Source organism: Pan paniscus, chromosome 1 (assembly GCF_029289425.2).
Source record: "Pan paniscus chromosome 1, NHGRI_mPanPan1-v2.0_pri, whole genome shotgun sequence".
NCBI classification, from domain to species: Eukaryota; Metazoa; Chordata; class Mammalia; order Primates; family Hominidae; genus Pan; species Pan paniscus.
The window spans coordinates 151,165,177-151,183,691 of NC_073249.2; the positions used below are offsets into that span (position 1 = coordinate 151,165,177).

An 18,515-nucleotide genomic window follows, 5' to 3' on the forward strand; every position below is an offset into this window, starting at 1 on the left:
TCTTACAAGCTCCTAGGACATTGATGGTTGGAGAGTTGGGGTGGGGAGAACGATAGGCTGGAAGTGAACATACTGTGTTCAAGAGTTGCCTAGTCCATCAACTTTCATACCCTGTCACTGTGAGCCTCCCATGCATGCCTCTGGGAACCTTCCCCTCAGAGGATCTCATTTTTTAGGATACCCCACTCTAACAAAACAAATTAGCATAAAACCATGTTCTGTATTTTCTGCTGTCTACAGGGATTCTTACAATGTTCTGAGCAAGGAGTCACCAAACCAGGGCAGCCACATCATGCTGTCTATTGCTGCTTTCACAGCAGATCTAAGTAGTTACCACAGAGACCATCTGGTTCACAAAGCCAAAAACATGTACTATCCGTTCCTTTACAAACACGTTTGCCATCCCTCTTCTAAACTACTAATACACTACTTGTCTTAGGATCTGAAATATAGTCATATTTCTTCAAAGGAACATATAAAGAAACAAACAATCAAATATACATATATTATTGTTTTGCAACCTACTTTTATATTCATGACAGCTTAATGGATACAAAAGTAAAAATTTGCATTTATTAAAGCTGCCAAACTGGGAACCACAATGGTGTTCTTGAGTAAAGGTTTCAGGACAGTCAAAATTACACAATTTTCACTGTAAAAGATTTTAATTGAACTATCTGGCAATTTTAACAAGCTTAGATACTAAGAGAAAAGAGCAGCTGAAGAATAAAGTTTCTTTATTTAAATTCTTATGTTTTTCAAAATCCGTAAAAAGAAACTGTCTTTGTAGATGACAATTTCAACTTATAAAAGACGAATTCCTACATGTAAGGTGACAATATAATTAAGAGTGTCAAATATTTGTAATTGAAACAGTGCTTTCCAAATAACATACCTCATACTACAGTAATAAAAACATACAGAGTATGAAAACTCGCATTTTCTTTGCAACTTCATTAATTTTATTTTGAAAGTGAAACAGTGCCAGGTGGGGTGGCTCACGCGTGTAATCCCAGCACTTTGGGAGGCCCACCTCAGGGTGGGCAGATCACAAGGTCAGGGGTTTGAGACCAGCCTGACCAACATGGTGAAACCCCATTTCTACTAAAAATACAAAAATTAGCCAGGTGTGGTGGCACGCACCTGTAGTCCCAGCTACTCGGGACGCTGAGGCAGGAGAATCGCTTGAACCCGGAAGGCGGAGGTTGCAGTGAGCCTAGACTGCACCATTACATTCCAGCCTGGGTGACAGAGCAAGACTCCGTCTCAAAAAAAAAAGAAAAAAAAAAAAAGTGAAACAGTTTCTCTGGTGTTTATTGTCCAGCAGTCACAGACCAAATCTACTCTGATTTACAGTCACGTTACACAGGTTAATTCACTGAATCCCAGGTCAAGTCTAGGACTAAGCCATTACTTTTATTCCACTTTCGCATGTGAAGAAACGAAGGCTCAGAAAGTCAACTAAATTAGGCAAAGTCACTCTACTATTAGTGCAACCAGGATTCTAACATTTACTATCAAGAGCGCATGCTATTAACCACCTTGCTATACTGATCTTTCTGTTAGTATCCTAATTGGTCACTAGGTTCCATAACAAAGGAAAACATTCCACAAAAATCAGAACAAAAAACCTGACTCTATTATAAATGCGTTTTTAAATACCATGCACAAAAGTCAGAACTCAAACCAGGTTAAATGGTCTACTGAGAGACTTTTTTTTTTTTTTTTGACAGAGTCTCCCTCTGTCACCCAGGCTAGAGTGCAGTGGGGAGATCTCCGCTCACTGCAGACTCAGCCTCCTGGGATTACAGGCATATGCTACCATGCCCAGCTAATTTTTCCTATTTTTAGTAAAGACAGAGTTTCCCTGCGTTGGCCAGGCTGGTCTCGAACTCCTGGCCTTAAGTGATCAACCCGCCGAGGCCTCCGAAGGTGCTAGGATCACAGCTGTGAGCCACCGCACCTGGCCAACCGAGGGAATTTAAATAGGGAAAAAGTCACTTCACATGTGACTTCAGGAAAATATGTCACATAGAACGAAGTGCAAAGGTTGCTATTACCAGAATACAATGCCCATCAACCTGTTAATTACATAACAAAGTTAGCCAGTTAATTAGAGAGGTGGTTTGCAAATAGAAAACAGAAACAGCACGGGATCTGGAGTTATAATTGCTGAATGTGAATCTAGGTTCCACAACCATATTTGTGGCCGCAGACAGGTTACAAACTGCTTATAGCTTCCGTTCAAAACCAAAAAATGGGACTAATCTCACTGCGTATTTTCGGACGATTAAAGTACGATAATGTTTTGAAAGCCTAATGCTATATAACTATTGGTTTTATTACTTCGGGCTCTCTGTCTAGAACAATGAAATTCCAAATATCGAAACACCACCACTAGAATTGAACACTTTTGTGCATTTCTTGGGAATATAAGAGTGTCAGTTTTATGGGTTAAAGAAGAGAAAAAGGGTGCAAGTTTTCTATATCAGGTTTTTTTTTAGATCCTTCCTTGGAGGTTGAGAAATCTGCTTTTCTGGTGTTGGGAGTTAAAAATAGCTGAAATCTCCCAATTTCTGCCTTCACTGCACATTAACTTGTATAACACCAGCAAAACATGGGCAGCAATTCTTTAGGATTATTCTAAAACCGCAGCTTTCTTGGTCCAAGACATAACTTTAACTTAATTTTAAGTGACATCTAAATGGCAGTCGTGTGAACATATCAAGAATATTTAAGATACCAAAATTCATCTAGTAACAAACTTATTTAGAATCTATTAAGATCCAATACTAGAATATGCACACAAGTTCACATAAAATTCTGCAGTAGGTTTTTTTTTTTTACTTTTTTTTTTTTCCCGTAAGCAACGTGGAAACGTTACAACGAAAAGCTTATTAAACATTAAGTATTTCAAGGAGTAGCTGCTCCATTTTTCTTCTTCCCGTGGTTCTGACACAGAGACGGGGTCACTTCGGAAAAAGGTGGGATTCCCTGGGTAAATATTTGGAGGGTTTACCAGAGAAAGAAAAACGATATTCTAAAGAGAGGATGCCGGCTATAACGGGGTCGCCTGACGGGAGGATACGGAAAATGAAACGCTAGGCTCCGTTCCGTCCGGTGGTAGGAGGCGTGAAAGCAGGTTGGGGGCCCCTAGGCTGGCTCCTTCCTCAGCCCGACTTCCCACTCCTCCCGGCCGCACCTATTTTTGGCCCACGGCCCCCTGCTCCGACACCACAATACCCATGTTCCAGCCCCACCGCACCGCTGGGCTCCCTCTCACCCTGCAGCATCGCCCGAAACCCGCTGCCATGTTGGCTCCCGTTCCGGCCACTCGGACAATAATACACGGGTCACGGCCTTGACATACTCCCCGAACGCGGGACTCCTCTGGTCCCGCCCACTGGAGCCCGTGGGCGGGATGGGGCGGGGCGGGAAGAGGCGGTTGGGCTGCGGAAGGACGGGGCGCTGCGGTAGGCGGGGTGAGAGCGGTCCCCGGCGCCGGGTAGCCAACGCATGCTCAGTGAGCCTTGCGTGCGCCGTCGCTGCGACCTGGGGAGGGGTCGCATCCCCTCTCCGGGCAATCTCTGATAATCCTGGTCTGGTTTTCTGCGTTTCCACCTCTGGCCCTCTCTGTGGGACGCCGAGGCTGACAGCAGCGCGGAAAGAGAGCCAGGGCGGGGGAGGGGGACGGCGGCGGGGCTGGGAGGGCCCGGTGGAGCTGAACTGTGGGGGTACTTGCGGCGCGGTGCAGGACGGGAACCTGGGTTAGAGGGCGTGGCTGGGGCCTGGACGGAGAGCGGCCCCCGTGGTCAGCCTTCACCTTTACCCGGAGAGAACGGTCAAACCCAGATCGTGTCTGCTTGGCGGATTCAAAGTATTAGTACATTTTGCTCTCAAATGCCCTACCTAAAGCGAAAGCATACTTGTGTTTCCTTAAAATTTAAAAGAGAATTTAATTGTTTAGGTAAATTTGACCTTTCCGCGTATTCCCAAGGCTGTTTATGACTTGTCCGCTGATGTGGATGTGGTGTCCTTGGATATGCGGGTGCAATCCGAGGCTGTCCAAAGCTCCTGGTTCAGCGAATGATGGAAGTGAATGTCTCCCTGAGGAATTCTACCTGGAGTCACTTTCTCTTCCAGTGAGACCCTGAGTTTTGAGATGGTAGCTTATACTAAATCTTATACTAACTTAACATTTTCTTTTGCCCAATAAAGGTCACCCATAAATTCATCTAATTTAGCTGTTAAAATTCTATATCCTGTTATTGTATTCCCCTACTTTGTCTTCTGGGAATTTATAGTGTGTTAGTCCTAGGTACAAGGCAGAATGTTAATTAAGTGCTATATTCAAAGTGAAAGTACCAGGAAAATTCGGAAAAGGGATAAAGAGCTGAGTTTGTCCTGGTATAGGCAAGAAAGCCTTCGAAGTGGTGGTGGTAAGTAAAACACAAAGCAGACTCTTAAAGATGATTAGGAATTGTCTATTCATGTCTCCTTTGTTCCAATTTCTTATTCTGAACATTTTAAACACAGAAAAGATGAACGAAAAGCACAAAATCACCCATATGCCTATTGTAACCCCTTCTTACTGTACACGTGGCTGGCAGAGAAGCGAAGATGGAGCCCTCATCTTAAACATGTCTAGTCGGTAGTTCCTGCCACCATTCACCCGAGCAAGCTACCCCCTTGTTTGTCTGTGCCTGCAGCTCGACTTTACAGGCTGCTCTTAGAAAAGGATTTGGGGCTGCTTCTCATTAAAAAGAAAAGCCTTACTGATGTTGGGAACGGGCGCTCAGTGTTGCAAAAATCAACACTGAGACAAAGGAGCTCTTAGCAAGGCTAGTTTACTTTCTGCAGAAAGGTTGCTGCTCGCTAGTAGTCTTGCCACGAGAGCACACACGCATAAAGGAGACAGGGTCATTTATAACCTGACACGTGCACCCTACTACCGTGTCCGGTTTCCATTGGCTGGAAGGGGACCTCTGTACTTGTCCTGATTGGCTAGCAACTTAGAACTTTCCAAAAGAGGCAAAGACAGAGGAGAACAAAGGAAGGAGGAAGCAACTTGTGGAATGCTGAGAAAGGTAAAAACACCTCCAGATAAGGAAGAAAACAGGCTATGGCCTAATGCTTCCTTGGACCAGTATAAGCATGCCAGGGCAAATATCTAGGCTAAAATGTGGCAGCTAAGAGCACAAAGTACATTGATTTCTTTATTACGACCAACAGATATCAAAGAATGTTAGTGTGGCCAACTGCCACGGTTACTACTTGAGACCATCGTTACAGCAGTTACTACTGTTACTGCTTGAGACCATCATTGTGAGATCAAATGAAGGGACGAACGTAGAAATGATAACTTAAGACAAAAGGAACTGTTTTAAGGAAAGGGCCAGGGGAAGAAGAGAGCTCCCTGCTTCTCGTGAGCAAAGGCAGCCACAGAGCTTCCACAGCCCTTCCTATTTTTTGGGTAACAGGAGCAGGGAGGAGGTAGTAACGATTGGTCAGCTGCTTAATTGATCACAGGTTCATATTGTTACTGACAGGCTTCAATTATGCCTAATCATAAGAAACATTTGTGCCTGGATCGTAACTACCCTCAGCAGTCCTCCTGGGTGGCATACGCAGTTTGTCAGTTCGCCAACGTTCTGCATTTATGAGAAACAGTTTGCTGCTTACTCATATAGCCTCCAGTGATATACTGAGTTGATCACGAACCTCATTCTTTCGGCCTCCAATATGTTAGCACAGTTCTTTGAATAAATTTTGCTTTTAAGAGAAGTTACTGTTTATTCCTAATTAGACGGAAAGGAAAGTCCATTTGAAGAGGAACCTCTACTTCATTTTTTACACTGAGGACTCCCATACTCGTACTATCTGCCTGAGTAATTTCTTCTCAATATCATTATCACCTAGATTCAAATATTTTTCCATATTTATTTATATATTTATATGTGTACCTATGTGTGTGTGTTTTGGTTGTTGGTTTTATTTTTCTCAGATCTGTAGGTTGTAGATAAGACACTTCAGTTCTGAATACTTTAGCTATATGTCTCCTACAAGGACATTTTCCTATATAACCTTTATCACATCAATGAAAATTAACAATTATTCGCTACTATTATTTAATGTCCAGAGAATATTTACATTTCTCCAGTTGTCCAGTTGTCTCCAGAATACCTTTTGTAAATAGTTTGTTTTTGAACCAGGATCCTATGAATGATTGCCCATTGAAGTTGGGCTTTAACTTTCTTTGGCTTCTTTTAATCTAAAGCTTTTAATCTAATTCATTTTTCCCAATAATAACTGTCGTTTTAAACAAATTTAAGATACCAAGCAGTTGTCATGAAGAATGCCCTAATGCTGGATTGTCCGATTTTATTTATTTTGTACCTCTAGATTTTGTATTTCCTATCAGTTGCAAGTTACCAGAGGCTTGAGGAGTTCAGATTAAACATTGGATAAGGATACTTCAAAGGTCATACTGTGTAGTTAATATTGTATTACATTAGGAGGCATTTAATATCAGATTTGTCCCACTATTGGTGATGGTGTAAGCCAGCAGTGTCCAATCTTTTGGCTTCCCTGGACCACACTGGAAGAAAAAGAATTGTCTTGGGCTATACATAAAATACACTAACACTAATGGTAACTGATAAGCTACAAACCAAAACAAAAACGCAAGAAAATTTCATAACGTTTTAAGAAAGCTTACAAATTTATGTTGGGCTGCATGCAAAGCTGTCCTGAGCTGCATGTGGCCTGTGGGTTGCATGTGGTCTGTGGGCAGCAGGTTGGACAAGCTTGCTGTAAACCAAAAATAAAATTCTAAATTCCCCCCAACTATCTGAATGGACTTTCTCGTAGGCTAGGGCACTCTAAAATTTAAATTTAACCTGAAAGACTACTTCAGGCCATGATGGGAAGTGGGGGTTGGACAGGCCTCTTTATACCTCAGTGATGTTAACATCAACACAGACCTTAAGTCTGATAAGAAACATTTACAATCTCTTCTCTCTGAAGGAGAGATAACAGAATGCTTTTCTGTTCTCACCTGAAGGCTTCCTTTGCACAATAAGAACTTTGGTCTCCACAATCCTTTAATCTTAACCCAGACATTTCCTTTCTGTTGGTTCCAGGTCTTTAGATAAACTTAACCAAGTGTCAGCCAGAAAATGTTTAAATCTGCCTATAACCTGGAACCTCCCCCCGCCTACCCCCCCAGCTCCACCCCTGCTTCAAGTTGTCCTGTCTCTCTGAACTGAACCAATGTATTTCTTAAATGTATTTGATTGAAGTCTCATATTTCCCTAAAATATATAAAACCAACCTGCACCCCAACCACCCTGAGCACATGTTCTCAGGATCTCCCAAGGACTGTGTCGTGGGCCATGATCACTCATATTTGGCTCGGAATAAATCTCTTCAAATATTTTACAAAGTTTGACTCTTTGTTGACAATGCTATTTGATCATTTGATTATTGACAGACAGTTCTTTCTATGGTAAAGTTATAGTTTTCCCTTTGCAATTAGGAAGTAATTTATAGGGTAATATTTGGCATCATGCCAAACAATCTTTCATCTACATTTTTGCCAGTAGTAGGAATGGAACCATCTCTCAAGAAATACCTTTTTATTAATTAAGCACTGTTTCACAAATCTTCTCTACATTTTTAGGTGAAATAATTCGAACGTCTCCCTGGTGTTCCTTCTCCCTAACCCATCTATTTCAAGGTAAGCAGGACTATACAGACCTACGCTCCAAAGTCTAAGGAAGCTGAGAGGCTAAAGAAAGAGGCTGACATATTAACGTTTCTCAAAAAGAAACATTTAATGGAGACTTAAAAACAGAAGCCCTGTCTGCATCTCAGGCGGCAGTGAGACAAGATGGTGGATCCCAGTGCCATTACCCCTCAGACCCAGGGCTTGTATGCCACAGGGAAAGGGTGACTCAGAAGGGACATGTAGGACAATTGAAATACAATAACATCAAAGTTGTCTTGATCTAAGGGCAGGATTTACAGTAAGTACATGCTTTTACACAAGAAACAATAGAGAGAGGGGAAATCTTAGAAGCCTTCCCAGAATAGGGGAAGTCCACATGGTGGATTAACATCCTAGGTGGAGTTGCTTTGTCCTCCACATTCCACTAATTCATGTGTAGAGTCTCACGCACCCTTCTTTTTTGCAATGGTCCCAGAGCCTTTGAAATCCCACTGGGCCATATTGGTTTCTCATTGCCAACATACTCCTTGGGATTTCAAACAAGGGAGATTGACAGGCTTCGTTGAATTTCTCTAGTCTTCAGAATACCATGACTTTAGTTTTCTCGGAAGTAAAACAACAAAAGATACATAGCATCAATAATTTGAATAGTAGAAATACAATCCACACAAGGATTACAATCAGAAGAGAATTTGTATGCCAGAACAAAAATGAAAGGAGCCTATTCGAGTAAGCAGCCAACTAAAAGCATCATGAAGAAAATTAAAACCGAGTTCCTTTTTAGAGACTTCTTGTAGCCAGGAAATAATTCAGGATTTAGTCCAAATTATAGGCAGATTATAAAAACTCAAAAGCAGTGGTCAGGGCTAGAATCTAAGATTTTTTTTTCTCCAGTTTTCTTATTTCTACCAAGGATAAATTATACTAGGACCAATTTATTTGCAAAATAAATTTGTCTCATTATATTGGCCTGGTTATTTGAATAAATTGTAGCAGGAATAGTGATCAGCCATATAGGCTCCTTTTAAGTTGGCTTTGCTAGAACTGTCAGAATTTTTTATTCCAGTGTTTTAAAGCCTCAATGCCAGAAGCAAAGCCAAGGATTCACCATTAGACTGCATTTATAATACCTGTACAAATTTCTCTCTTCTTGAGGTCTCAAAATATCTTGAGATTTCTGATCCTGTTAGAAAGTGACATTCATTACTTACCACGGGTCAGGAAACTTCTTAGGGAACCAGTCTTTCCACGGGCTTTTTATTGGCTCTCTGCAGTCAACTTCAATTCCCCAAGCAGATTGATCATGTCTGAAAATAGACCATTCCAGTCAAAGCCTTGGTAAAATAATGTGTCTCCAATTGTGTCCTATTACAAAAGAAAAAATTCATATTGAACATATGTACATAACTATATTGCCATAAAATAACACAAATAGTTTTCAAATTTGGGAGAACTCATATAGAGAGAAGGACAAATTTTGCTTACAAAAATATACTTAATCATTATAAGTTATAAAGAGCTCAAAACAAAAAAGTTTTCTTGACTCTTCTTCAATCAGAGTAATGCCTTCCAAACAGGATGTTGCCTGATGACCTTGGAACTGCCATCCACAAGCCAAGCAACTCTTAGGTTAGAGCTGTTTGTCAGGTACTATGGTATCCAGCAACTCCTCACCAGTTCCAGGATCAGTCCTAGGAGAGAAAGAGGCTCGCAGCTCATGAGTATATCCTCTTTGCACTCCTCAGGTAGCAAGATCCATTCCCATTTTATTATGTACTCTTCTGGGCACTGCTATCCCCGTTAGAGTGTTTCTCTGACATCACTCCAGACAGCATGTGTATTTTAGGTGTCAAGATCATTTTATGTCCTCCAGTCATAGGGATAGCTTCTGTTAATGTCCCATTCCAAGGCAGAAATGCCTCTCAAGTAGAAATTCTGTAGTCCACAGTCCCAGTAGTGGTTGTTGGGAGGTGCTCACAGGCTTTTTCCATGACCCCTAGTAAACACTCCACAAAGAGCTATCAAGTGGAGGTTTCATCCCTACCAGCACTCCATCTTCTACTCTACCCTCTGAGGGCTTGAGCAATTTACTGGCTCCCATTTAGCATGTCCAGTTAATATTGCTTAAATGGCAGATTTACCATTACTAGAAATGCCTTCTAGTTTGCAGTACTAAGTAGGAGAAACATGCTCTGGTCAGATACAATGTCCATTTTCATGAAACGTTTAAGTAAAGGTGTCACAACTTTATGTAAAGTTTATTTATAAACTTTTTAACTTTCATAATCCTATCAATCTTTACATTTTTGTGTTCTAGACCCAGAAACTTTTCTTCTCCACCCAAGATCATTTTGTAAAAAAGCCTCTGGTGAAAAACACTTTGTGTTCCCAGTAGGGAATTGAGCCAAGGAACTTTGTATATCTTCATTAACCACCTCAACATTACCTCAGGCAGTTGTTGGTCAGCTTTCTCTTTTACAATTTCTCCAATCGGGCAAATACAGAAAATTGGCCCTTTAATGTTGAGGGACCAGCAGGGGCTCCCTTTGGTCCACTGAACTTTTGGTAGTGTTGTATTAAGACCTTTGTTTTAACCCCATCAATTTCCATTTTATTCATTCCATTTCTTAATAACCATTTGAAGATTCCCACCTTGCTGGGATGAGTCCCATGACTCTAATTTTTCTCTAAGTTTCACCCCCATCAATATACATATTTTTAAATTCACCTTATTTTTTTAAAAAAATTATTTTAGGTTCAGAGGTACGTGTGCAGGTTTATTATATAGGTAAAGTGCATGTCACAGGTTTGGTGCACAGATTATTTTGTCACCCAGATAATAAGTGTAGTACCCAATAGGTAGTTTTTTGATCTCCCTCTTCCTACCCTCCACCCTCAAGTAGCCCCAGTGTCTGTTGTTTCCTTCTTTGTGTCCATGTGTACTCTCAATGTTCAGATCCTACTTATGAGTGAGAACTTCTGATATTTTTTCTTTTCTTTTCTTTTTTTTTTTTGAGACAGGGTCTCACTCTCTCTCCCAGACTGGAGTGCAGTGGCCCAATCTCGGCTCACTGCAACCTCTGTCTCCGAGATTCAAGTGATTCTCGTGCCTCAGCCTACGGAGTAGCTGGGATTACAGGCATGAGCCACAGCGCTGGGCCAATATTTCATTTTCTGTTCCTGTGTAAATGCGCTTAGAATAATGACCTTGAGTGCCATCTGTGTTGCTGCAAATGACACGATCTTATTTCTTTTCATGGCTGTAGAGTATTCTGTGGTATATATGTACCATATTTTATTATTTTATTTTATTTTTTTTTGGAGATGGAGTCTTGCTCTGTTGCCCAGGCTGGAGTGCAGTGGCGCGATCTCGGCTCACTGCAACTTCTGCCTCCCGGGTTCAAGCGATTCTCCTGCCTCAGCCTCCCAAGTAGCTGGGACTACAGGCACATGCCACGACGCCCAGCTAATTTTTTTTGTATTTTAGTAGAGATGGGGTTTCACCATGTTGCCCAGGCTGGTCTTGAACTCCTGAGCTCAGGCAATCTGCCCACCTCAGCCTCCTAAAGTGCTAGGATTACAGGCATGAGCCAGCATGCCCGGCCACCATATTTTCTTTATCCAGTCTACAGTTGATGGGCATTTAGGTTGACTCCGTGTCTTTTCTGTTGTGAATAATGCTGCGATAAACATACATGTGCGTGTGTCTTTATGGTAGAATGATGTATATTCCTTTGGGTATATGCCCAGTAATGGGATTTCTGGTAATTCTGTATTGAGTTCTTTGAGAAATCGCCACATTGCTTTCCACAGTGGCTGAACTAATTTACATTGCCATCAGTAGTGTATAAGCATTCCCTTTTCTTTTTGTTTTTCCTTTTTTTGAGACAGAGTGCCACTCTGTCACTTGGGCTGGAGTGCAGCGGCGTGATCATGGCTCACTTCAGCCTCGACCTCCCCAGCCCAAACCATCTTCCTTCCTCAGCTTCCCAAGTGGCTGGGACTACAGGCACAGGCCACCGTGCCTGGCTAATTTTTTGCAGAAGTGGGATCTCTTTATGTTGCCCAGGCTGGTCTCTAACTCTGGGACTCAAGCAATCCTCCACCTCGGCCTCCCAAGTAGTGGGATTACAGGTGTGAACCAATGTGCCAGGCCAGTGTTCCCTTTTCTCCACAACCTTGCCAGCATCTGTTATGTTTTGGCTTTTTAATGATAGAGATTCTGACTGGTGTGAGATGGTATCTCATTGTGGTTTTGATTTGCATTTCTCTATTGATTACTGATGATGAGCATTTTTTCATATGCTTGTTGGCCACGTGTCTCTCTTCTTTTCAAAAGTATCTGTTCATGTCTTTTGCTTACTTTTTAACGGAATTGTTTGCTTTTTGCTTGTTAATTTATTTAAATTCCTTATAGATTCTAGATATTGACCTTCGTTGCAAATATTTTATATTAGATCTTTGTTTGCAAATACTTTCTACCATTCTGTAGGTTGTCTGCTTACTTTGTTGATGGTTTATTTTGCTATGCAGAAGCTCATTACTTTAATTAGGTCCTATTTGTCAATTTTCATTTTTGTTGCAATTGTTTTTGTCGTCTTTGTCATGAAATCTTTGCCAGGGCTTGTGTCCAGAATGGTATTTCCTAGGTTATTTTCCAGAGTTTTTATAGTTTTAGCTTTTACATTTATGGCTTTACTCCACCTTAAGTTAATTTTTGTATATGATATAAAGAAGGCATCCAGTTTTAATTTTCTGCATATGGGTAGCCAGTTACCTCAACACCATTTATTGAATAGGGAGTCTTATCCGCATTGCTTGTTTTTGTTGACTTTGTTGAAGATCAGATGGTTGTAGGTGTGCAGCTTTACTTCTGGGCTCTCTATTCTGTTCCATTGGTCTTTACGTCTGTTTTTGTACCAGTACTATGCCATTTTGGTTACTGTAGCCTTGTAGTATAGTTTGAATTTGGGTAGCATGATGTCTCTAGCTTTGTTCTTTTTGCTTAGGGTTGCCCTGGCTATTTGGGCTCCTTTTTGGTTCACATACATTTTAAAATATTGTTTTTTTAAACTCTGTGAAGAATGCCATTGGTAGTTTGACAGGAATAGCATTGAATCTGTAAATTGCTTTGGGAAGTATAGTCATTCTAACAATATTGATTCTTCCTATCCATGAGCATGGAATGTTTTTCTATTTTTCTGTGTTGTGTGTGATTTCTTTGAGCAGTGTTTTGTAATTCTCGTAGAGATCTTCCACCTCCCTGGTTAGCTATATTTCTAGGTATTTTGTTCTTTTTGTGCCTGTTGTGAATTGGACTGCATTCTTGATTTGGCTCTCAGCTTGAACATTGTTGGTGTATAGAAATGCTGCTGATTTTTGCTGGGTGCAGTGGCTCACACCTGTAATCCCAGCACTTTGGGATGCCGAGGTGAGTGGAACACCTGAGGTCGGGAGTTTGAGACCAGCCTGGCCAACATGGTGAAACCTTGTCTCTACTAAAAATACAAAAATTAGCTGGGTGTGGTGGCACATGCCTGTAATCCCAGCTACTCAGGAGGCTGAGGCAGGAGAATTGCTTGAACCCAGGAGGTGGAGGTTGCAGTGAGCTGAGATCGTGCCACTGCACTCCAGCCTGGGTGACAGAGTGAGACTCCATCTCAAAAAAAAGAAAATACTACTGATTTTTGTACATTGAAATTTTGCTGAAGTGGTTTATCAGACTTAGGAGCTTTTGGGCAGAGACTGGGATTTTATAGGTATAGAATTACATTGTCTGCAAAGAGAGATGTTGCTGACTTCCATCATCTTGACTTCCTCTCTTTCTACTTGGGTGCCTTTTATTTCTTTCCCTTGCCTGATTGCCCTGGCTAGGAATTCCAGTACTGTGTTGAATAGGAGTGGTAAGAGTGGGCATCCTTGTCTCTTCAGTATGGTGTTGGCAGTATGGGTTTGTCATAGATGACTCTTATTGTTTTGAGCCATCACTTCAGTACCTAGTTAGTTGAGGGTTTTTAACATGACGGAATGTTGACTTTTATCAAGACTTTTCTGCATCTACTGAGATGATCATGTGGTTTTTATCTTTAGTTCTGTTTGTGTGATGAATCACATTTACTGATTTGCATATGTTGAACCAACCTTTTATCCCAGGGATAAAGCCTACTTGATCCTGGTGGATTAGCTTTTTGATGTGCTGCTGGATTTGATTTACTAACATTTTGTTGAGGATTTTTGCATATATGTTCATCAAGGTTGAGAACAGTGTCTCACACCTATAATCTCAGCACTTTGGGAGGCCAAGGCAGGAGGCTTAAGCCCAGGAGTTTGAGACCAGCCTGGACAACATAGTGAGATCCCATCTCTACAAAAAGTAAAAAATTTCCTTTGTGTGGTGGCACACACCTGTACACGCAGCTACTTGAGAAGCTGAGGCAGGAAGATTGCTCGAGCCCGGGAGGTTAAGGTTGCATTCAGCTGTGTTTGTGCCACCACACTTCAGCTTGGGCAACAAAGTGTCAGATCTCAGTGCCATTTTCCCCAGACCTAGGACTTATATACCATAAGGAAAGAGTGACTCAGAGAGACGTATAGCATAATTTAAATATAATAACATCAAGATCATTTTGACCTAAGGGCAGGACTTACTTTAATTATGTGTCCTTACACAAGGGACAATAGATACAATATAAATCTTACAGGTGTTCTCAGAAATAGGGTGAGTCAGAAGTCATCATTGCAAAGTAGCACCCAAGATAAAGTTGCTTTGGCCTCCACCGCATCTCTCCCTAACCCATGGGCATATGATATAATTGATAGGCTATCTTTAGTTCTCCAGGTTAGTGGTTCTTAACCTGCAGTTCCTGAATAAACTTAAAATGGATCTGAGAATCCTTTGGAGTTAAATACAAAATCTTATATGTAGTCATATATTCCTGAGGAGAAGACCTTCATGCAGAAAGGAAAGTAAGAGTATATGAGTTTAGATGCCCATAGATTGGTAGACATTATGGAGGAAATAGTTGGAGACTTTCTTCTGATTGTTCCTATTTCTCAATGAAATAGGAAATAAGGTCATTAGCAGAGAATGAGGAAATGTTGGAAGTTTGAGGAAAGAGTATAAAATTATTATATCAATATACACTGTCTCCTATTTCTTTACACTTGAGAAGTAAGGATGTGAGGGGTGAATAAAAATACAGAGGTAATAGGTTCAATACATTGGCATGCCTAGTGAGTTTGAAAAGTTAATGGAACTGGAAGATTGGAGAGAATGAGCTGAAATGATAGAGGGTAGTGGTTAGGTAGAACAGGAGCAGTTATAGTAAAGTCAAGGTCTAGGTTGTCATCGTGGAGTGAGCTTTTGAAGTATATAGCAGGATTACTGTAGGAAGGGAAGCCAGAGAACTGAGAGGCCATGTTGCTGGAGGGATCATCTTTGTGAATATTGAAATTATTAAGAATTATGACGGTAGTTTGAGAGAAGGTGAGTTTGAGCCAAGTGCAAAACTCTTGGTAGCATTCATATTTTTTTCCCTCAGATAAATAGAAAAAAAGATGATTGAATTGTAATTATAAAACTAATTTTTTTTAAACGACAGCATTTTTTGGTACCTGATTTTTTTTTTCTTTTCCATGTTTTTTTTTTTTTTTTCTCAAATGCTTGTTTTGTCTTCTGTAGCAATAGTAATAGAACTGGGCACATTACATTATGTTTTTATAAAAAGTTATTTCATACGAAAGTAATTTATGATTGTACCACTGCCAAGCATCTGGTGTTACTTAAGGCTTTGTCAGCCTTGCCAGTGAAAAGCCAGTTTCACATTCATTGACACTTCTGTTTATAGAGCAAAAGTCATGCTTAAAAATTGTTGATCCTACTTCAGGCACTAGATGTAGCTATTTGGCTTAGATCCCAGGAACTAATACTTAGTGAGGTTTTCTCTCTTAACGACTTCTTTCTTTTACATTTGAAAGATTAATCTGTATATTCATTTTTAGGTGGCCCTTAGGAGGTATGTCACCTTGGAACCACAGATAGACCTTTTTAACTTTGCAGACTCAGAAATATGAAATTATCAGTTTTCCCAAATAAGATCAGATAGTAAACTCAGATTCTAATTTGGACCATAATAGGTGAAGGAGCTGAGATTTACCAAAGGGTAAAACCAGTCTTTACCATGTAGTGTACATTCTTCCAGTCAGAAAACAGAGAGAAACAAGTTAGGGGCAAGAGTAGGATTTCCTAGGTCTTGGAAACCAATAGAAGGACAAAGAGAATGCTTATATGGTTAGATCAGACACACTGTGCTTAGTAAATGCCACCTTCAAATGCCAAAATCCTTTGACAGCCAAAGAATAGAGCATAATCCAGAACTAGAGTGAGAGGACTATACCTGGAGGGATTTGAAAAGAAACTGGAAATATCTGAGACCAAACAGTAATATTAATGGAACTCTTGTGTTGGCAAGAGTCAGAATAAGATGGTCATATAAGGAGATGCCTGAGAGACAAAGTAGCAAAGATAAGAAGTCATACTTGCTCATTTCTGCTTGCCAGCATGATTTCACAAAGTCTCTGATTCTGAGACAGAGGGATGCTTTGAGGACAAACAAGATAGAGCACATCACCATACCCCCACATCTCTTGCCTGAGTCACTATATTCCTTGAAAGAAAAATGACCCTTGTCCTTGACTTTTCCTGCACATAAGATAGCATCTGATGGAATAAATCAGATGTACTACTGTACCCAACTTTGGTATGATTTTTCACATACTAAACTCCTGCTACCTATTTATTAGCCATGAGCTGAAATATTGTGCTGAAGCAGTCTGACAGAACAGCTCCCATGCTGTAGTCTGTGGTCTACAGTCCTCAGTAAGACTTCTGAATAAAACTATTTTTTAAAAGTTTGATTTATTTTTTTCTTCAGTTGATACGACCAACAAGAGGCCCACAGGTCACTTGGTTGATGACATAATTTCAGCATAAAGTGAGTCTACTAGAGATGTCAAGAACTGGCTGTTGCCTTTATATCTGCTTCTATGGGAATTTGCCCTGCGTAGCTCTTGTGCTCCCCAAGCAGCTGTGTTCTGAACTATCAGTGACCTTGCTGCCTCTGGCCTATGGCTGTTTGGGCCAAGGGATATGCAGTCTGACCTAACAGAAGTCAATTCATGAGCCAGTCAGGATTTTACCAATAGCCTGGCACAAAATGATGAATTTAGTCAATCAGATTGGCTGTCTTGGGAATTTAAGTCATAGAAGCAGAGGTGTTGGTTGTGGGCAACTGAAAGTTCACCAATAGCTCATGATTGTCATGTGCAAGCTAAAGTTATAGAGAAACAGAAACTAGGAACAGGGGAAGCCAATGGGTAGAGAGAAAATGAGTAAAGAAAAATAAAATTACCAGGAGAGACAGGAAAATAAAAACTTCACATCTTCAAATAGAGATGATTATATTAGTTGTTTCTAAGACCTGCCTTCTGGTTTCAGTTGTCACTAGACCATATTATACTTTGGCACTTTGTTCTTGGAGTAGCATAAGAGTCTTGCCGTATCTTCATAGTAAAACCTCTTAAAATAGCCTGAGCAGATCTCTGCTGCAACCATAAGAACCAAGGAACCATTTCCCTTTTTATAGGGAGCTATGCTAATCAAGCTAAATTGTGCCTAGTTACAAAGATTCTGTGCTTTGTGTACTCATCTATCTCTATGCTTTTTAGCTTTTATTTAACTGCTTATTTTTTCCTTTTCTTTTTTTTTTTCTTTTTTTTTTTTTTTTAAGTAGGGTCTCTCTCTGTTACCCAGGCTGGAGTGCAGAGGTGGGATCACAGGTCACTGCAACCTTGACCTCCTGGGCTCAAGTGATTCTCTCACCTCAGCCTCCCAAGTAGCTGGGACTATGGGCACATGCTACCACTTCTGGCTAATTTTTTAATTTTGAAAGTTTTTGTAGAGATGGGGGTCTCACCATGTTGCCCAGGCTCATCTCAAACTCCTGGGTTCAAGCAGTCTTCCTGCCTCAGACTCCTAAATTGCTGGGATTACAGGCATGAGCTACCGTACCTGGCCAACAGCTCTCTTAAGGTATAACTGATGTACAATTAACTCTACATATTTAAATTGTACAACTTGAACAACTTGAATGAGTTTTGATATATGTATACACCTGTGAAACCATCACCACAATCAAGATGACAAGTATTTCCATCACCCCAGAATTTCCTCATGCCCCTTTTTTATCCTTCCTTCATTCCTGTTCCCAGGCATCCACTGATCTGCTTCTGTCACTGTAGATTAATTTGCATTTTCTAGAATTTTATATAAATGGAATCATACAGTATGTACCTTTTTTGGCTTACTTATTTACCATAATTTTAAGATTCATTCATATTCGAGTATCACTAATTGTTCCTTTTCTGCCGAGTAGCATTTTGTTGGATATACCAGAATTCATTGATGGATATTTAGGTTGTTTCTAGTTTATGAGTATTACAAATAAAGCTGCTATAAGCATTTGTGTACAAGAACAGGAATTAGTGTAGTAGAAAACAAACAGTGGAATCAACAAAATTAAAAACTGATTTTTGAGAAAAAAAACTAAAAATAGGCGTGCCTCTAGCAAGACTGATAAAAGATACAATGTTTAAACAGTTTTAGACTTTATAGGAGGAATAGCTACAGATTTAGGAGAGATTTTTAAAAACCACAGGAGTGCTATGAAAAGTTTTGTTAATAAATTTGGAAACAAAACATACTTTTCCATAACTGTAGAAATTACCA

At 40.4% G+C, this 18,515-nt stretch overlaps 2 protein-coding genes across 11 annotated transcripts in view; one reads left to right on the forward strand and one right to left on the reverse strand.

Annotated features, from left to right (window-relative positions):
* ACADM (acyl-CoA dehydrogenase medium chain) overlaps window positions 1-3,750 on the reverse strand; it is a 39,340-nt gene extending 35,590 nt beyond the window's left edge. The window contains exons 1-2 of one of the 3 annotated variants that reach the window (XM_063600366.1): window positions 3,284-3,413; window positions 1,144-1,265 (exon numbers count right to left, since the gene is read on the reverse strand). Coding sequence is in view for 2 of the 3 variants with exons in the window: in XM_003830572.5 (XP_003830620.1) it covers window positions 3,284-3,313 (30 nt within the window). In the remaining variant the exon portion in view is untranslated. Of the gene's footprint in view, window positions 1-1,143; window positions 1,266-3,283 lie in introns of all 3 variants that reach the window. The other 2 variants (XM_003830572.5, XM_034967796.3) reach the window with 2 other exon arrangements.
* Window positions 3,751-4,037: 287 nt separating this feature from the next.
* The window catches only part of SLC44A5 (solute carrier family 44 member 5), a 514,570-nt gene continuing 500,092 nt past the window's right edge, over window positions 4,038-18,515 (forward strand). For 2 of the 8 annotated variants that reach the window (XM_055117181.2, XM_055117216.2), the window contains exons 1-2: window positions 5,034-5,087; window positions 7,682-7,738. The gene's annotated coding sequence lies outside the window, so the exon portion shown is untranslated. Of the gene's footprint in view, window positions 4,166-4,935; window positions 5,088-7,681; window positions 7,739-9,306; window positions 9,475-18,515 lie in introns of those variants that run through there. The other 6 variants (XM_055117187.2, XM_055117228.2, XM_055117202.2 and 3 more) reach the window with 6 other exon arrangements.